We start from the raw sequence: 16,256 nt of genomic DNA, 5'->3' as shown, positions 1-16,256 counted from the left end.
TAAAGATACGGCCTTGCAGTTTGGGGGAGCACAACTGCAAGAAACTTAAGTAGAATACTGCTACTTAAGAAAAGAGCAGTCAAAATGATGCCTGGCCGTGGCCCAAGAGAAAGCTGCAGAGATGCCTTCCCTCACCAGGGAATCATAACGATTATCGGCCTATACATCAGAGAAGTCATAGTCCATGTTGACAAAGAGCAATTGGAACAAAGCCATGATCCATACCTACAACACCCGCCATGCTTCAAATTTTCACCTGCCACACTGAACTATTTGAAAGGAAACCATCCTACATAGGCAGAAAAATCTTCAAGCATCTTCCTGAAGATATAAAAATGCTACAAGGACAGAGGCTGAAGACAGCACTGACCAAATGGCTACTAGCCGACCATTCTACACCATGGATGAGTTACTGAACTGGAAAAGAGAAGAGCAATACTCTCAATAAAAACTAACCATGTAACATTTGACGCCATTGCATTTCTTGATGATTTGTAAATAAAGAGTTTGTCTATTGTCTATTTTTCTTTTTGCTAGTGCTGCTTTTGGTCTCTCTTTGGCTTTTCATGATTACCCATTTAAGTAAATGTAGTTGTGAAATCTTTCTTCTTTTTCAATAACAATGTTAATCAAACTATTGAGAAGAAAACCTGTTCTGGAAAACTGCACCATGAAACTGCCTAAACAGACAAAAATAACTTATGGCTCACTTCAGCAAATTTGTGCCTTGGGTTCTGACCCACAATCACAAATAACGATTGTTTATTGGCACGGCACGATATCAATACCTCAAGCAACACCTATAGCAACAGATTAATATATATGTAAAGCCTCTGTATATTTTTATGTATATCTTTAAGTGCGTACTGTGTGATTTAAAACAGTTGCAAATTTTGTATAAGATGGTTTTTGTGAAAAATCTGTGGCTGTACAAACAGTTCAAATAGCACAGAAACATTAGGTATACTTTGTTTATGTATTGTACAGTGCTTGTTCCCCATATTTATAGAAATATATCTAGCAATACCAACCTGTGTGGCAAGTCTGATTGTCTCGGTTAGTATCGTCGTGTTACGGCCACACAGTCGAGAGTAAAGCTGTGCTGGCCACAACAAGTCAGCTCCCTGGGCCTCGGCCGCAGCCGTGTGTCTCCTCACTGCCACTGCAGCTTCTGCGTAGTCTCCGGCCACTGCCAGCTGGTGTACAGCCCTCACCTACACAGGCACAGTATCTCATGTCAAGGAGATCTAACAGGCAGGGATGTTGCACAAACAGACAGGATAATAAGCAGTAAAATTCACACAAAATCACGAAGCAGAAGTCATATTCTAGATTACAGTTCTTACATAATTGTATAATCAGATGATCCTGACCTGATTAATAATAAGTAGTAAAATGCACACAAAATCACAAAGCAGATGTCATATTCTTGAGTACAGTTCTTACATAATTGTATAGTAACAAAACAGATGATCCTGACCTGATTAATAATAAGTAGTAAAATTCACACAAAATCACGAAGCAGAAGTCATATTCTAGATTACAGTTCTTACATAATTGTATAATCAGATGATCCTGACCTGATTAATAATAAGTAGTAAAATGCACACAAAATCACGAAGCAGAAGTCATATTCTCGATTACAGTTCTTACATAATTGTAGCAGAAGTAATATTCATAATTACACCTCCTACGTAATTCTATAGTATTTTTTTTTTTTTTATTTAATATCTTTATTTATATTTTGCACATGAGTACAATAAATAGCGTCACTAAAAATAAGTTACTATAATAGTTATGAGTAAAATCATAATATTGTATAAAATTCTGCAAATGAATAAAATGCCTTTTGAATTAAATACTTTTTTAACATTGATTTGAACTTCTTTATGTCTCGAACACTTGATATTATTTTTGGAATTGATTTTAAAAATTTTATTCCAGCATAAGAAGTTTTTTTTTTATAATACTCCAAATTATGCTTAGGTAATACTAATTCCTTCTTATTTCTAGTGTTATATGTATGATTTTCACAGTGACTCTTGAAACTGGACTGATGAGTCTTAACATACATCACACATTCTAAAATGTAAAGGCTATGCACTGTTAAAATATTTAGTTCAGTGAAATGATTTTTAACTGATTCTTCCTTATCAATTTTTAACATTATTCGCAGCACTTTTTTTTGCAAGATAAGAATTTTATTAAAATTTTGATTTGTGGTTCCTCCATACACACCTATTCCATATGCAATATGGGATTGAATGAATGAATGAATGAATGAATGTTTATTGTCATATTACATCTTACAAGATGTAATACCAGCTATGCTGGTAAGACAGATGACATAGTCAGAAATTTCCCTTTTTTCGGTCTCCCATCGTTAGTACTAATAGATTTAACAAGATTCTAGCTAAAATGATTTGTTAACAAATAAATAAGCTCTATTCTAAATAACAGTATTAATATTTTCAGCTATGAATAAATTAACTATAAACTAATTAACAGTATTAAAACCTATGTCAAACATTTATTTTGTAAAGCATTCCTGAGTCAGATAACATTAAAATTGTAGTACACCATAATGTAATAACAATCATTCATTAACCTAATTAACAAATAAAACAATAAAATTAGTTAAATAATTAACAAATAAAACAATAAATTACTAAAACAATTAACAAATAAAACAATAAAATTAGTAAAACAATAAAATTAGTAAAACAATAAAATTAATAAAACCATGAATAAATCAAACAATAAAATTGGTAACAATATAACAATATTCAAATAACAAAATGGAGATCAATTATTGAATTTTGTATTATATTAAATTAAGTTTCTTAGGAGAAAACACTTAATCTTCATAACTAAATTATTATGTTTTTGTCATTTAGAAATTCGGAAATCTTGTAGTAAGCCTTTTTGACAAACATACTTTTTATTCTATCTAAGAATTCAACTTGTGGCATTTGTTTGAAATTGTTAGGCAATTTGTTGTAAAGTTTAATACCCATATAATACAAACTTTTTTCAAATATGGCTGTGGTGTGTACAGGATATATTAACAAATTGTTATTTCTAGTATTGTGTTGATGAATAGTTTTTTCTTTAGAAAACCAGTTCAAATTTTGATGAACTTGACTCAGTACTTCATACATGTACACACAAGGGACAGTAAGAATTTTCAGTTTCTTAAATTTTTCTTTACAAGAACTTCTTCTGGATGAGAATGTCATTATTCTTATAATCTTTTTTTGGATTTTTAACACTTTTTCTGTTATCTCTACTGAGCCCCACAATGTAATTCCAAACTTCATTATTGAGTAAAAATAGCCATAGTATAGGGTCATCTTTGTTTTTAAACTTGTGATGTGTGTAACACAGCTCATATTGAAACAAATAGAATTGAGTTTTTTACATAAGTTTTGTATTTGTTCTGTCCAAGTCATATGCTCATCAAAACAAACTCCCAACAGTTTTACATTTTTGCAGCTATTTATTTGTTCTTTATCTATTGTGACTGTAAACATTTCTTCTCTTTGCTGTCTGTTTTTGAAGTGAATAATATTTGTTTTTGTAGTATTCAGAATCATTCCATTAACTTTAAACCACTCTTCTAATTTAACTATAGTTTGTTTCTACTAATAATTTCATTACATGTCAGTTTTTCTCCTTGATTATAGCTGTGGTGTCATCAGCATATAAGACTAATTTCGTGTCTATGTCTTGTGGTAGATCATTTGTATACAATGTAAATAGTAATGGTCCTAAAATCGATCCTTGCGGAACTCCTGACACTACATTTTCATACTCTGAATGATACTTTTTATAGTCTGATACTAAAGTTGTTTTTTGTTTTCTTTCTGTAATATATGACTTAAACCAATTTAAAGATGTGCCCTCTACTCCATATAATTCTAATTTCTTCATTAAGATATCATGATCTACACAATCAAATGCCTTTGATAAATCACAGCACACTGCCACTGTAGACTGTGATCCATCCAAAGCACTGTAAACTTCCTCTGCAAGGTTGGTAAGTGCTGTGTCAGTTGAGTAATTTTTTCTAAAGCCATGTTGACATCCAGTAATCAGACTATTTTTTTCTAGGTATTTGTATAATTGATGGTTTACTACTTTCTCATATAGCTTGGAAAACACTGGTAACAATGAAACTGGACGATAGTTTTTGACTTGAGTTTTCTCACCTTTTTTGTAAATGGGTTTCACTACTGAATATTTAAGCTTGTCTGGAAAAACACCTGTTCCTAACGATTGATTAACCAAATTTGTTATTGGCTTCACAAGATATTCCTTACAGTCTTTAACAATTATTGAGGGAATTTCGTCCCAGCCAGTAGACCACTTGTTAGGCAACGTTGATATTAATTTATGAATTTCGTTTCGCTTGAACAGGTTTAAAACGAAAAGACGTACTGTTAACTTTTTGTAATTTTCCCACTGCTTTTACCGGAGAGCTTTTTATATTCAATTGTTCTACAGTCTTTAAATAAGATTCATTAAAATGATTAACCATCTCACTATGTTCTCTAATTACTTTCCCATTAACCACTATTTCTCTTACTCCATCATGATTTTTTGTGTTTATACCAATTTCCTGTTTTATAACTTGCCAGGCTGCTTTACCCTTGCAGTTAGATTGTTCTATGTATAAATCATTAGCTCTACGTTTAGCTTCTCTAACAACCTTTTTAAAAATTGTATTATATATTTTATAATGGGTTTTAATTTCTTCATCATTTGAAACTTGTGCTTGTTTGTGGAGTTTTCTCTTATTTCTACTTGAAATTTGTAACCCTTTTGTTATCCACTTTGCTCTAATCTTCCCTCTAATTTTGACGGATTTAAGTGGAAAAGAACAATTAAACATGAAAAGGAATTCTCTTAAGAAACTATCAAAGTTTTCATTCACTTTTTTGGCATTGCTGAATTCCCATTCAGTATTTTTAAACGTTGATCATAAAGTCATGTCTAGCTTCTTTAGTGTATCTTCTCTGAATAACATATTTATCCCTACTTCTATTTTCAAATATGGGCAAAGTTGTTATAATAGCATTGTGGTCAGAGAGGCCAACATTCGTAACTAAAAAATTATCACTCTTAAACCTATTGTTTGTTATTATGTTATCTAGACATGTTCCACTTGCTGGTCTTGTTACCTCAACAATATTTATTTTAAAGCCATTATAATTAAGTATTTCATATAATGTTTGTGGTTCCTTTTTATTTAATACATTGATGTTGCAGTCTGTAGCTATTAAAATATTGACATTTTTTTTATTTCTGAATTTATCCAATAAGCCACCAAGTTTTTCAAGAAAAATATTAAGGGTGCAATTATCTGGAGTTCTGTATAAAGATATTATAATTATTGGGGTTTTTAAATCCAAAAGTTCTATTACGGAGCATTCAAAGTAATAGTTATCATTGTACATTTTTAAATCATTTCGGACCTTAAAGTTTATTCCAGAGTTTTCTCTGACCAAGATTGCCGAACCTCCTCTAGTACAGTTTTCTCTAACATAAAAATCAGCTAATTTGAAAAAATTCAATATTATTCAATAAATTTACATTTTCTTTTGAAAGCCAGTGTTCATTCAAGCATATTATACAGATTTTTTCTCCCAAATCTGCAAGCAATAAGTTAAGTTCATCCAGTTTGCTTTTAATTCCCTGAATATAACAAACAACTAGAGTTACCAATTAAATTGCTATCACTAAAACTAAAACTAAAATCTTTCCTGGCAGTGCAGGTGTCGTCCTCTATGGGCTGGTTCCTGGTGGGGGTGGTTGACCGTTTCCCTCCTGGGTCGTCAGGTCTCTCAATCTCGGGCTGAGTTGTCTGCCTCCCGCTGATGCTATGGGTTGCTCCAGGTTGAACTCTTGTATCGCTGTAATGATCTGCTCAGCCAACCATTGTTTTCCTTTGGTGTTGAAATGCATGCCCTGCCGGGTATGCATCTCCCTCTCAGCTCTGCTCGCTTCAACAATTTTGAGATTTTTATGTGTTGACATGAGATCCTTTAAGGCACTGTTGGTCCTTCTTGTTTCTTCATTGACACATGACCAGTTTGCAAGATCATATCTATTAGGCAAATCTACCAGAACTACATTTTTCTCCTTGCATTGCTGTAGAGTGTCTGAAATGCAGTTTAAGGCTTCTTGTGATTCATTTCGGGCTACATCGTTTGTCCCACATATCATTACTAAAATGTCTTTAGCTCCCTGAATCTCGGACTCAATATTTTCCATATTTAGTACTTGCTTGGAACGACCACCAGGGCGTACAAAACCAATAGCGCTAGAAGAATGATGCAATTTGTTTAAATGCCAGGCTACATCCTTACCATGACTATCAGCGCACAAAAGTATTTTGTTTATTTTTTTATTACAAACCTGTTTTGAATTTTGACTATTTGTGTCATTTTCTTCATTATTTGTTGCCAGAGGTTGAAATCTGTTAGCTGACACCAAGCTAAAGTCCATTTCAGTGGTGGAAGCTGTAAGTTTAATTTCCCTTTTATTTGCTTTAGGTTGTATAAAATCTCCCATTGTTAATGGTAAACTTGCTCTTCGCTCTACATAATTTGTTTTTTTACAATTTTTCTTGGTAATTGATTCTTTCAGTTTTATAAAATCTTCTTCTTTTTGTAAAACTATATTTTGGAGTATTGTCTTTTCTTCTCTCAGCTGGATAATCTTCTTTTGAGCTTCATCAAGGTCTGCACTCAATGATTTTATCATTAAATTCATATTTTTTAGTTCTTCCGTTAGAGCCAGATTACAATCAACCTCATCGACATCCTCACATTCACTGTCAATAGCATTTAATGCTGCAATACATTTTGAGCAACTCCATCTGATATTCGAGTTTTTTATTTCTTTGAAATCATTTTCAGTTAAATCAGTGCATTCAAGATGATGCCATTGTAAGCAGGAGTTTCTACAAAGTACTGCTTTGCAAGATTTACTAATATTTTTTAAACATTTTCCACATGGACATTTAATTTTTTTGTCCATTCTAATTATCGTAATCAAATAATGTGTTCTTTATACTTTAATAAAATGTTCCAAATGTTATTTACTTTAATATCTTTATATGGTAAGAATACTAAAATAATTAGTTTTAAGTTTCAGCTTTATTAAATTAACAAGCTGCAAAAGGTAAGTGGCAAAAAGTAAATGTCACCAGGTGTATTTGAACCAGGTATCTTCAATTCAAGAGTCTGACAATTAAGCCACTCAGCTATCAGTCCTTTCTTATCAAAAGTGCAGCCTTCTTGGAATTTCCTGATTTTACTAAATAGAAAACTTAAAGTTATTATATTACTTCTTTGCAAAACTGTAAACTGACAACCTAAAATTGAAGCACAGAACTTATTATCAAAATTGGTTAAATTTTAATTTAAAACAACTCACTAAAAGTCACTGAATTTCTGTCCAACTTGAGGAGCACAAACTTCACTCAACCATCCACCCTGATTATCCTTTTTTTTTCTTTTTTTTTTTTTTTTTTTTTCATTGTTTTATGCATTTCAGTTATAAACCAGGGAACACAAATCCAGAAATAAAAATGGACACTAAAAACTAAATGTACACAAAAGTAAATATTAACTGACACAAGCAATGGTATAAAAATATTTTAACATACATTGAATCTTCAAAGAAAAACTTATATAATTCACAGCGTTTCTTAGAACGTCCCATCACACAAGACCACTTTACTTGAGCACAAAACTATCACTACATTAACCAACTGCACTTCTAATTCTAGGCCTAATTATTAACTTAATTTATGATTTACACATGTAAATCTACTTATGCTTTATGTGACTACTTTAGCATAGTCATGCAAAAATTATAATATTACTATACACAGTTAAATTTTGAGTTTCGTCTAATATTAAATTTTACAATTATTCAGTAGATCAGAAATTTAAAAGTACAAATTATAATATTCTTAGAAAACTACTTTAATAAGTATAAACTAGAGGCAAGACAAGAAAATATTTGTTTTTGAGTATGTTAATTGGGCATGAAATGTTGAATGTGGGCATGAAAGACCATCTTTAAAGCTGATAAGCTGCATAAGTAAGACAGTCTTTTAATAGCATATATTCCAGAATTGATACGATTTATCACCTGTTCAATATGCAAATCCCAGCTAAGGTTGTTGTCTATGATTAGTCCTAGAAATTTTGTATTGTGAACTTGACCCAAACAGGAATCATTTAATAAGATATTGGGACTTGAGTGTTTTCTACTTTGTTTGGTACTGAAAGAAATAAAGTTAGTTTTCTCCGTATTTAGAACTAATTTGTTGTCAATGAAAAATGTTTGTAATTTTTGAAAGTTCCAAATACACAGTTATTTCTAATTCAGCTTCTGTTTTGGCAGAAATGATTAAGTTTGAGTCATCTGCAAATAAACAGAGCTGGTTTTTGTTATTTTCAAGAATACTAAGGCACTTTGGCATTTCCCTTATATAACAAATAAATAATAAAGGACCCAAAATAGATCCTTGAGGTACTCCATTTCTTACTATTTGGATGTTAGATTGAAATTTTTGTAATTTGTTATTTTCTATGTGAGATATCTCAACATACTGTTTTCTATTGGAAAGATATGTTTCAAACCATCTTAGATGGATGTTATTGATTCCTAAATTTTTCAATTTCTCGAGTAAAATGTCATGAGATATGCTATCAAAAGCTTTTGACAGATCCATGAATATTCCTGTTACATTTTCGTTTTTGTCAACTGATTCTATTATAGATTCAGTGAACTCTACCAATGCTGTTATAGTAGATTTATTTTTTCGAAATCCATGTTGTGCCTTGTCATAAAGATCATTTACCTCTAGATGTTTGACTAACCTATGATACATGGTTCTTTCAAAAATTTTTGAGATTGATGGTAAAATTGAAATTGGACGATAATTTTGAATATCTGTTGCTGAGCCTTTTTTGAAGACTGGGATAACCTTTGAAACTTTTAATTTGTCAGGAAATATGCCTGTAATGAGAGAAGAATTTATTAAATGCAATAATGGTTTACTTAAGGAATGTTTGACAAATTTTATCAATTTCACTGGAACTCCATCATATCCACTAGACGATTTATTTTTGAGAGAGTCAAAAATTTGTATCAATTCTGTTTCAGTCAAGGGCGGGCATTGAAATTTTAATAAAGTGTTACCAGGTTTGTGATTGTCACATTTGTCATATTTTGGCTGTACTGAAGATAGATCCTTTAACAGTGCATCTGTCACATTTATAAAATAATCATTAAAGGAGATTGCAATAAGAGATGGATCACTAATAGATGATTCTTTAGTTTTTAGTACAAGATTGCCTTCACATTTACTTTTATTCTTTTTTGTTTCTTTATTTATAATTTGCCATGTTGTTTTACTAATATTTTCTGTGTTTTTGATTTTGGTATCAAAATAATTTTTCTTACATTTAGTTAGTTTTGAATTGTATTGTTTAACTTTATTCTTAACTTCATTTTTTAAATTATCAGATTTTGTAAGCCTTGACAATTTACTAAGACAAATTATTTCATTTTTTTCATCCTTTAAATCTTGTGTAATCCAAGTGTGCTTTTTATTTTCTTTTTTAATTTGTGTAAGTGGAAAACAAAGATTAAAATAGTATCTGAAGATACTGTCAAAACAATCATATTTTTCATTGACTGTTGAGTAAAAGACTGGGAGCCAATCTTCTTTTTCCAATAAAGATTTAAAAAGTACCATATTATTTAATGAAAATTGTCTTCCAACAAAAGTTAATGTTTTCCCAGTTTTTATTTGGGTTTGCAGAAGTTCGAGCATTTGTGCATCATGGTCAGATAAGGCTGTTATAATTCCTGAGACTTTAACTTCATTTCTATTAATATTTGTCAAAAAATTATCTATACAGGATTTACATGTTGGTGTCACTCTAGTAGGAAAATCAATTAAGAAACTCATTCCATGGCGATTTAAAATGTTCTTAAGTTCCTTTGTCTCTTTAGATTCATTTAACATGTTAATGTTAAAATCTCCTGTAATGATTAAATATTTGTCTTTTGCTACAAGAAATTCTATAAGAGAGTCTAATCTATCTAAAAATTCGCTATTGTTAAATTGAGGTGTTCTATAAACTCCTGCTAATATAAAACTATACTTTTCTATCTTAAATTTAGCTAAACAACATTCAAATAATTTGTCCTGACAAAGTTCAACAACAGTTGGAAAAACCAGCTGCCTCCCCCTTAAACCCTCCTTTGAGAGAATTGCTACACCTCCTCCCGAAGTTGTAGTACGAGAATATTCTGATATTAAAATATAATTTTCTATGTTAAAGCGTTCAAGTTTGATTTTTTGACATATTGTGTTCTGTTAACACAATTATTTGAGGGTCTAATTCGGATAGTGTTATTTCTAAAGATTCAACACGAATCTGTAAATCCCTAATATTTTGGTGAAAAATTTTTATGCTTTTATTTTTATATTTTTTATTTAATTTATTTAAGTGGGGCTTTGGATCCGAGTTATTGGGGAGTTTAAAGGCAAGGCATCCGGTCTCACATTTCTGTTTTGCTTTAAAATTCTTACATTTTCATCAACTTTGGAGCATGAGATATTTGAAATTTTACAAGAGTTAAAGGAATAGTTACTATCTGAAACAGTTCTAGTCGTAGTTGGTAAAGGTGGAAATTCATTCAGTGAAGTCGTCACAAGGGATATATCACATTCCTGAGGCGTCACCAGTCCAGTGTTTGCATCTGCTCTGGTATTAGTAACACTAATAAATTATAATATATATTTATGTGTATTTTCTACTGAATTGAAGCAGACAAGATGAAGCAGTAAGTCACCAATATATTTTACAGCTATTTGTGAAAAAGGTTAACTAAGCGAAGTGTAGCTTCAGTAACCCAAGAGAGATAAAACATTTATTGCCTTATTACAGTATAATAAAAATATGCATAACACTAAAATTATTATTTGGTATAAAATGTTAAAGTTAAGACAATTATCTGCAAGTGATTTAATCACAAATAATTAGGATGAGGATAAGAATCTTTAAATTTGTCTGTAGAGTAAAGCGAGTATGCTGATACTATTCTGTTAACTTTATTATAGAATACAATATTTTCTTATTTTTATGTTTACCTTCTTGTAAAATACAAACTTGTATAGCCAGAGTACAATTCACGTGACGGAGTAAATACATGAAAGGAAGGTGTGAAGAGAAGATGAATGGGTCTGAGACTGTTGGGAATTAATCAACTGGTAATATGAGAGTTAAATTGAATTTTTGTGAAACAAATTAATGATGCAGAAAACTGCTTAAAATAATGAAGCCAATACTGACGACGATGAAGAGATGGTGAAAATGTTGCAATTATTTGTATTGTATTATAAGCCTGATACTTAAATGAAAAACTGGTTTGCAAAATTGTTAGTTTAACAAGTGACTTAGTTAATTGCCAAGTCTCATGACTGTTAATCATACAGTGGCAGCATGATTAGAACTGTACTATTTGGCAGTAGTTCCAATTAATCACACGATATTGTGTGCCAATACATCTGCTGCAGACTCTGCTGTACATTCATTAGTTCTATGTTTTTCTACAATAATTGTGTAATAGTGATACAATACAATGTGTCCCATTCAGAATGAGTAAAAAAACCACACTCACTGAATCACATTAAAAGTCTGTATATATTTTAAATCTATTGAAAGAAAAGTGTCTAATAGTTTATTTTTATTTAAAACAGAAACAGTTTTTGTTTGAATACAATTTATCAATACAAATTATTTAACTATAATACAGTTATATAGTAAACGTAAATATTTATTAAAATATGTAAAAAAATTAATTTTAAAAGTTAATTGCAGCATAGTTTTTTTTAACATAACAATAAGACCCCCATGACAACTCCTAGTTCATTTGTTTTAACATTGGCAGGAAACCACACATTTTCAGTGAAACCAACTCATTGTCTGGTGTAGAGTACAGAGTACAGAGTAGAGTTGACCCACCTCTAGCGCTGCCAAGTTGTCCGGCTCCAGAGTGAGCAGCCTGGAGGCAGTGTCCAGAGTCTGTGTCCAGTCCTTCATGGCCAACAGGAGCCTCATCTTCTCAGCCAGCGGCGGAGTACTGCGCGGATAGCGGACTATCAGCTGGTTGGCTAGTTGCAGACCATCAGCTGGGCTCAGGGATGCCAACTCACCCAGTATAGCGTCTACATTGCTCTTGTCCTGCACATCCACAAAATATACAATTGACTTTCACAGAGTCCATAAATTATATCCAGCTTTCAACACAGAATATTGTAATTAACATGACAAAAGGATTCTTCCAGACATTTGCCATTGTTCAGTGAAACAAAAAATCAGTAACACTATGTTTTGCAATCTGATCTCTTCTTCTTCAGGCAAATAACTAACCTAACACATAATTTACTAAGTGCATGTTTTAGAGTTAGTGAAGTTGACACACAACATGGTGGTTGTAATTCCCGACTTAGGCGTGTCACAACGCTCTGGTATGATTTGTTTATCTTAACCTAATTTGTAATTAAGTGTGAGGTTATTTTTTTACCTGAAGAAGAGATCAGACCAATACAAATAAATGGTTATACATTATTCTACCATTTGATAATAATAAAAGCATCACCAATGCATATTTTACTGATAAGTAATATTTTTAACCGTACCTTCAAAACTAAACATTTTTAAAATAAATTTGCTTATAAAAACTTAATAACACATGTTAATAAATTATTCTTTGGAAAAGTTTATTGGCAATAAATATAAGGGTATCTTGTAGCTGAGAAGATAAGCTTTTGATTGATATACAGCACTTGTACACTTTCATTTTACTATGCAAAAGCCAATTTCCTCCAAATATATTAGAATGTATCTCTGGTGATAGGGCAGGAAGAAATTATACAAACAGTATAATAACAGAGCATTTCATTGAAGATATTGCAAAAGCCAAATAAGTTATATTTATTTACATTAATCTGCTTCACAAAGTATAGTTTAAGTATGAAACATTTACAGTAATTTCTTAACAGTTCAATTTTCATACATAAACTGTGCATATCAACTACGAACTTACATTTCAGATAACAGCGACACCTACGGTTAACGTCCATGAAAAGTGAAAAATCTAAATGTCAGAATAGGACAAGTGATATCTCTTTGGAGGCACAAGACCAATAATACGAGAAAATAAATTTGGACAGAACCTGAAGCCAGGGAATAAACAAGTTTTTACTGAATTAGTATGAAAGAGTTCAAATTATTATGTTTAATAGATCTAAAAAATTGTAATGACTCATTTCATACACCCATCTCACATTCATTTCAATATTTAACTTAATTTAGAAATTTATTAGTAATAATAATTAAATAATTAAGGAATAATTAATTATAAATTGTCTCAAATTTTAATACAAACAATAATAAATACAAAATTAAATATATCAAAATTAATCAAAATTCACCTTATTACATATAAAACTCAAAAGTTATAGAGTAAACTAAAGTCAGTGATACAGTGTGCAGGGATGATTGTTGAGTGAAGAGAGCAGAGGTTTTAAAGCTTAGAGGAGAGAGGGATATAGAAGAAGTGAAGCAAGATTATTATTTTAAATAAAGAAACCGGTTACATTTTATTCAGCAGTATTTGATTCAAAAGAAAGGTTAATTTATTAAATTCATATTATCACTGAAGTACAGAGAAGCAGAAGACATACATTGGGTGAGAAAGTTCCTTTTAAATTTAACAGTGATCCATTGGAAGAATATAAAACCCAGGAACATTCGATTTGGCTAACAATTCAAAATTAATATAATTAAAATTTAACAAAATTATTTTTCAAAATTACAATATCTTTTATTAAAAACAATACCTAATATTTCTATTTCATTAAGCCAGCATGACCACCCTGCCCTAAAATTTAAGAACTGTATTTAAAAATTTACCGTTATTGTATCCTCCATCTTGTTTCAAAATTCAAACCTGTATGTCAATTTATCATCATTAAAGTTCACTTTTTTATCATACTGAGTTATTTATTATTTCTAGCTATAATAATCAGAATACAAATTAAGTTTAACCATTTATTTAAAGTGTATAGTAGTAGTATATTACAAAATGTCATTATGTTAGGTCATGTTTAACTTTAAAACCCACTGCTGCAATTATGACTCTGGACTGATGCCTTCTATTTCATTTGCCTTACTGATTCAGCTTACACTGTAGAAACACTAATGAAACACACTTAGAATTGTCTGTCCTTACTTCCAGGCACCAATTCACCTTTAGAAAGTTGTTAGAAGTACAGTCATAAATACTAAGGGTGACATGTTGTGAGCTGTAAAGTGGAAGGGTCTCAAATTTTAGTTCAGAGCCATAAACACAGGCTGCCAAGCTTTATATTTATGACAGGGTTCCCTGGAGATAGTAAGGGCTGTAATTCACACCCTGTGAAGGGCAAACTTTCACAAAGTTTTACTCACTATTGTTGTGCTCTCTACATTTCATAACAGTCTTTAGACAAAGCGCGGCATGTCTCCGCACGTCTAATTGTTTTAGTACATCAAATCCAACTTAACCATCCATCTGTTAGACCACTAGTCAATTTTGCAGTCATATTTTTAATCAATCTTTTGGTATCGAAAATACAATTTAAGTAGGACAAATATATTACATTAATCAGGATGTTTCACGGATTAATTTGATATATAGTTTATTGAATGCGTAATAACTATGCAACGAATTTATAAAGTTGCAAAACAAATATTGGTTTACTGTGCCTGCCTGCGGACTTCAACAGAACGCGAAAGAACGGGATTTTCCTCTAAAAAATGTATGTATATATGCACATATGTTCTTTTTATTATAATAAATTTCACTTCATTAGAAGGATTATCTTTCAATATATTTTGTGTTTTTATAAACTTTTATTTTTTTTAAAAAGTCTTCTTACGATTTGTAACAAACCTTTTTACATATAAACCCGTACAAAAAAATATGAAAATATATTTTTCTTTTTTGAAATTGTATGCTGTACAACATTACAAAGGTTTAAAAATATAATAAGCATAAAGAAAATATCTAAACACGTAGAATGTGGAATATGTCATTTTTTTTGTAAAAAGACAATATTTACCCCAAAAAACTAAAATGCTTTAGAAAATTAGAACTTTTTTAATGTTTTCTATAAAAAAAAACCTTCCATGGGACATTTTGTATATTTTGAAAAGTAATAAAATAAATTATTTCTATTTTGTAAAAAGGTTTACTTTTGGATATTTTATTTTTACTTTTACTTTTTCCAATTGTAATGAAACAAATATCAGTAAATTTTTGTTAAAAAAATTATTTCAACTGCACAACAATGTTCCAGGTTTTATACTGTAAAATAATATATAATATGATAGTCTATATTTTATTTCAATAATAAGCTTTCTGCATAGGTTTGGATGAAGGTAAGCTCAACTAGCAAAATAGTGCCTGCCATTATAGGAATTTCAACTGCCAGATGCAGGGTTAAATAATTGAATACAGTTTATTTGCAGTAATTTTGTGTCAAACCTTCAGAGTAGTTAAACAAAATTGCGATTTTTACTCAGTGTTTGTATTTTATAGAACAATTAATCCAGAACTTAGGTGCAACATATGCCACTAAGTGCGTGTGTCTACCCAGCAGGGATCACTTCTGGCTGGTTTATACCTACCAGTTAAACCCACCACTGGGCACAGCAAAAACCGATGTGCCACTTCAATCTGGGCAACCTTATGATGTCTAATAGCGGCACTTCACTAACCGCAAATTTTGTGATTCTGGGGTTCATGGGCAATTTGATAGGTCTAGTCTACTGTGGGAGATGACTGTTGGAGTTAGTGGGGTTTGTTCCCTTTCCTCAGAGGTTCTTGTTAACCTCAACTAGGGTGTGCCACCCCCTGCCTACTTTGACTGGAGAGGCTGGTTCAGAGCTGGCCTCCCCCTCTTCCGGGGAGACATGACTTTGAGATGTAGTGCCCTAATTCTTCCTCATGGATCTTGATAGGAGGCGGCCCCTACTCCCTAACCTTGCCTATCCTAAATATCCTGTCACTCCGGAAGCAGCACAAAGGTTCTTACAGGACTAAGTGCAATTTATAAGCTTCTTGTCCTAAGAGAGAAAAAAAAAGTGTGTGTCATGGCCCTTGAGTAAATAGTT

The 16,256-nt window shown here is 31.3% G+C and overlaps 1 protein-coding gene across 1 annotated transcript in view; it reads right to left on the bottom strand.

Annotated features, from left to right (window-relative positions):
• LOC124367182 (tetratricopeptide repeat protein 21B-like) overlaps positions 1–16,256 on the bottom strand; it is an 84,268-nt gene that overhangs the window by 44,745 nt on the left and 23,267 nt on the right. The window contains 2 exon segments of the mRNA XM_046823832.1: positions 1,032–1,214; positions 12,060–12,278. Coding sequence (XP_046679788.1) covers positions 1,032–1,214; positions 12,060–12,278 — 402 coding nt within the window.

Source organism: Homalodisca vitripennis, chromosome 8 (genome assembly GCF_021130785.1).
Source record: "Homalodisca vitripennis isolate AUS2020 chromosome 8, UT_GWSS_2.1, whole genome shotgun sequence".
Lineage (NCBI taxonomy): Eukaryota > Metazoa > Arthropoda > Insecta > Hemiptera > Cicadellidae > Homalodisca > Homalodisca vitripennis.
This window is presented reverse-complemented; position numbering and strand designations above follow the sequence as displayed.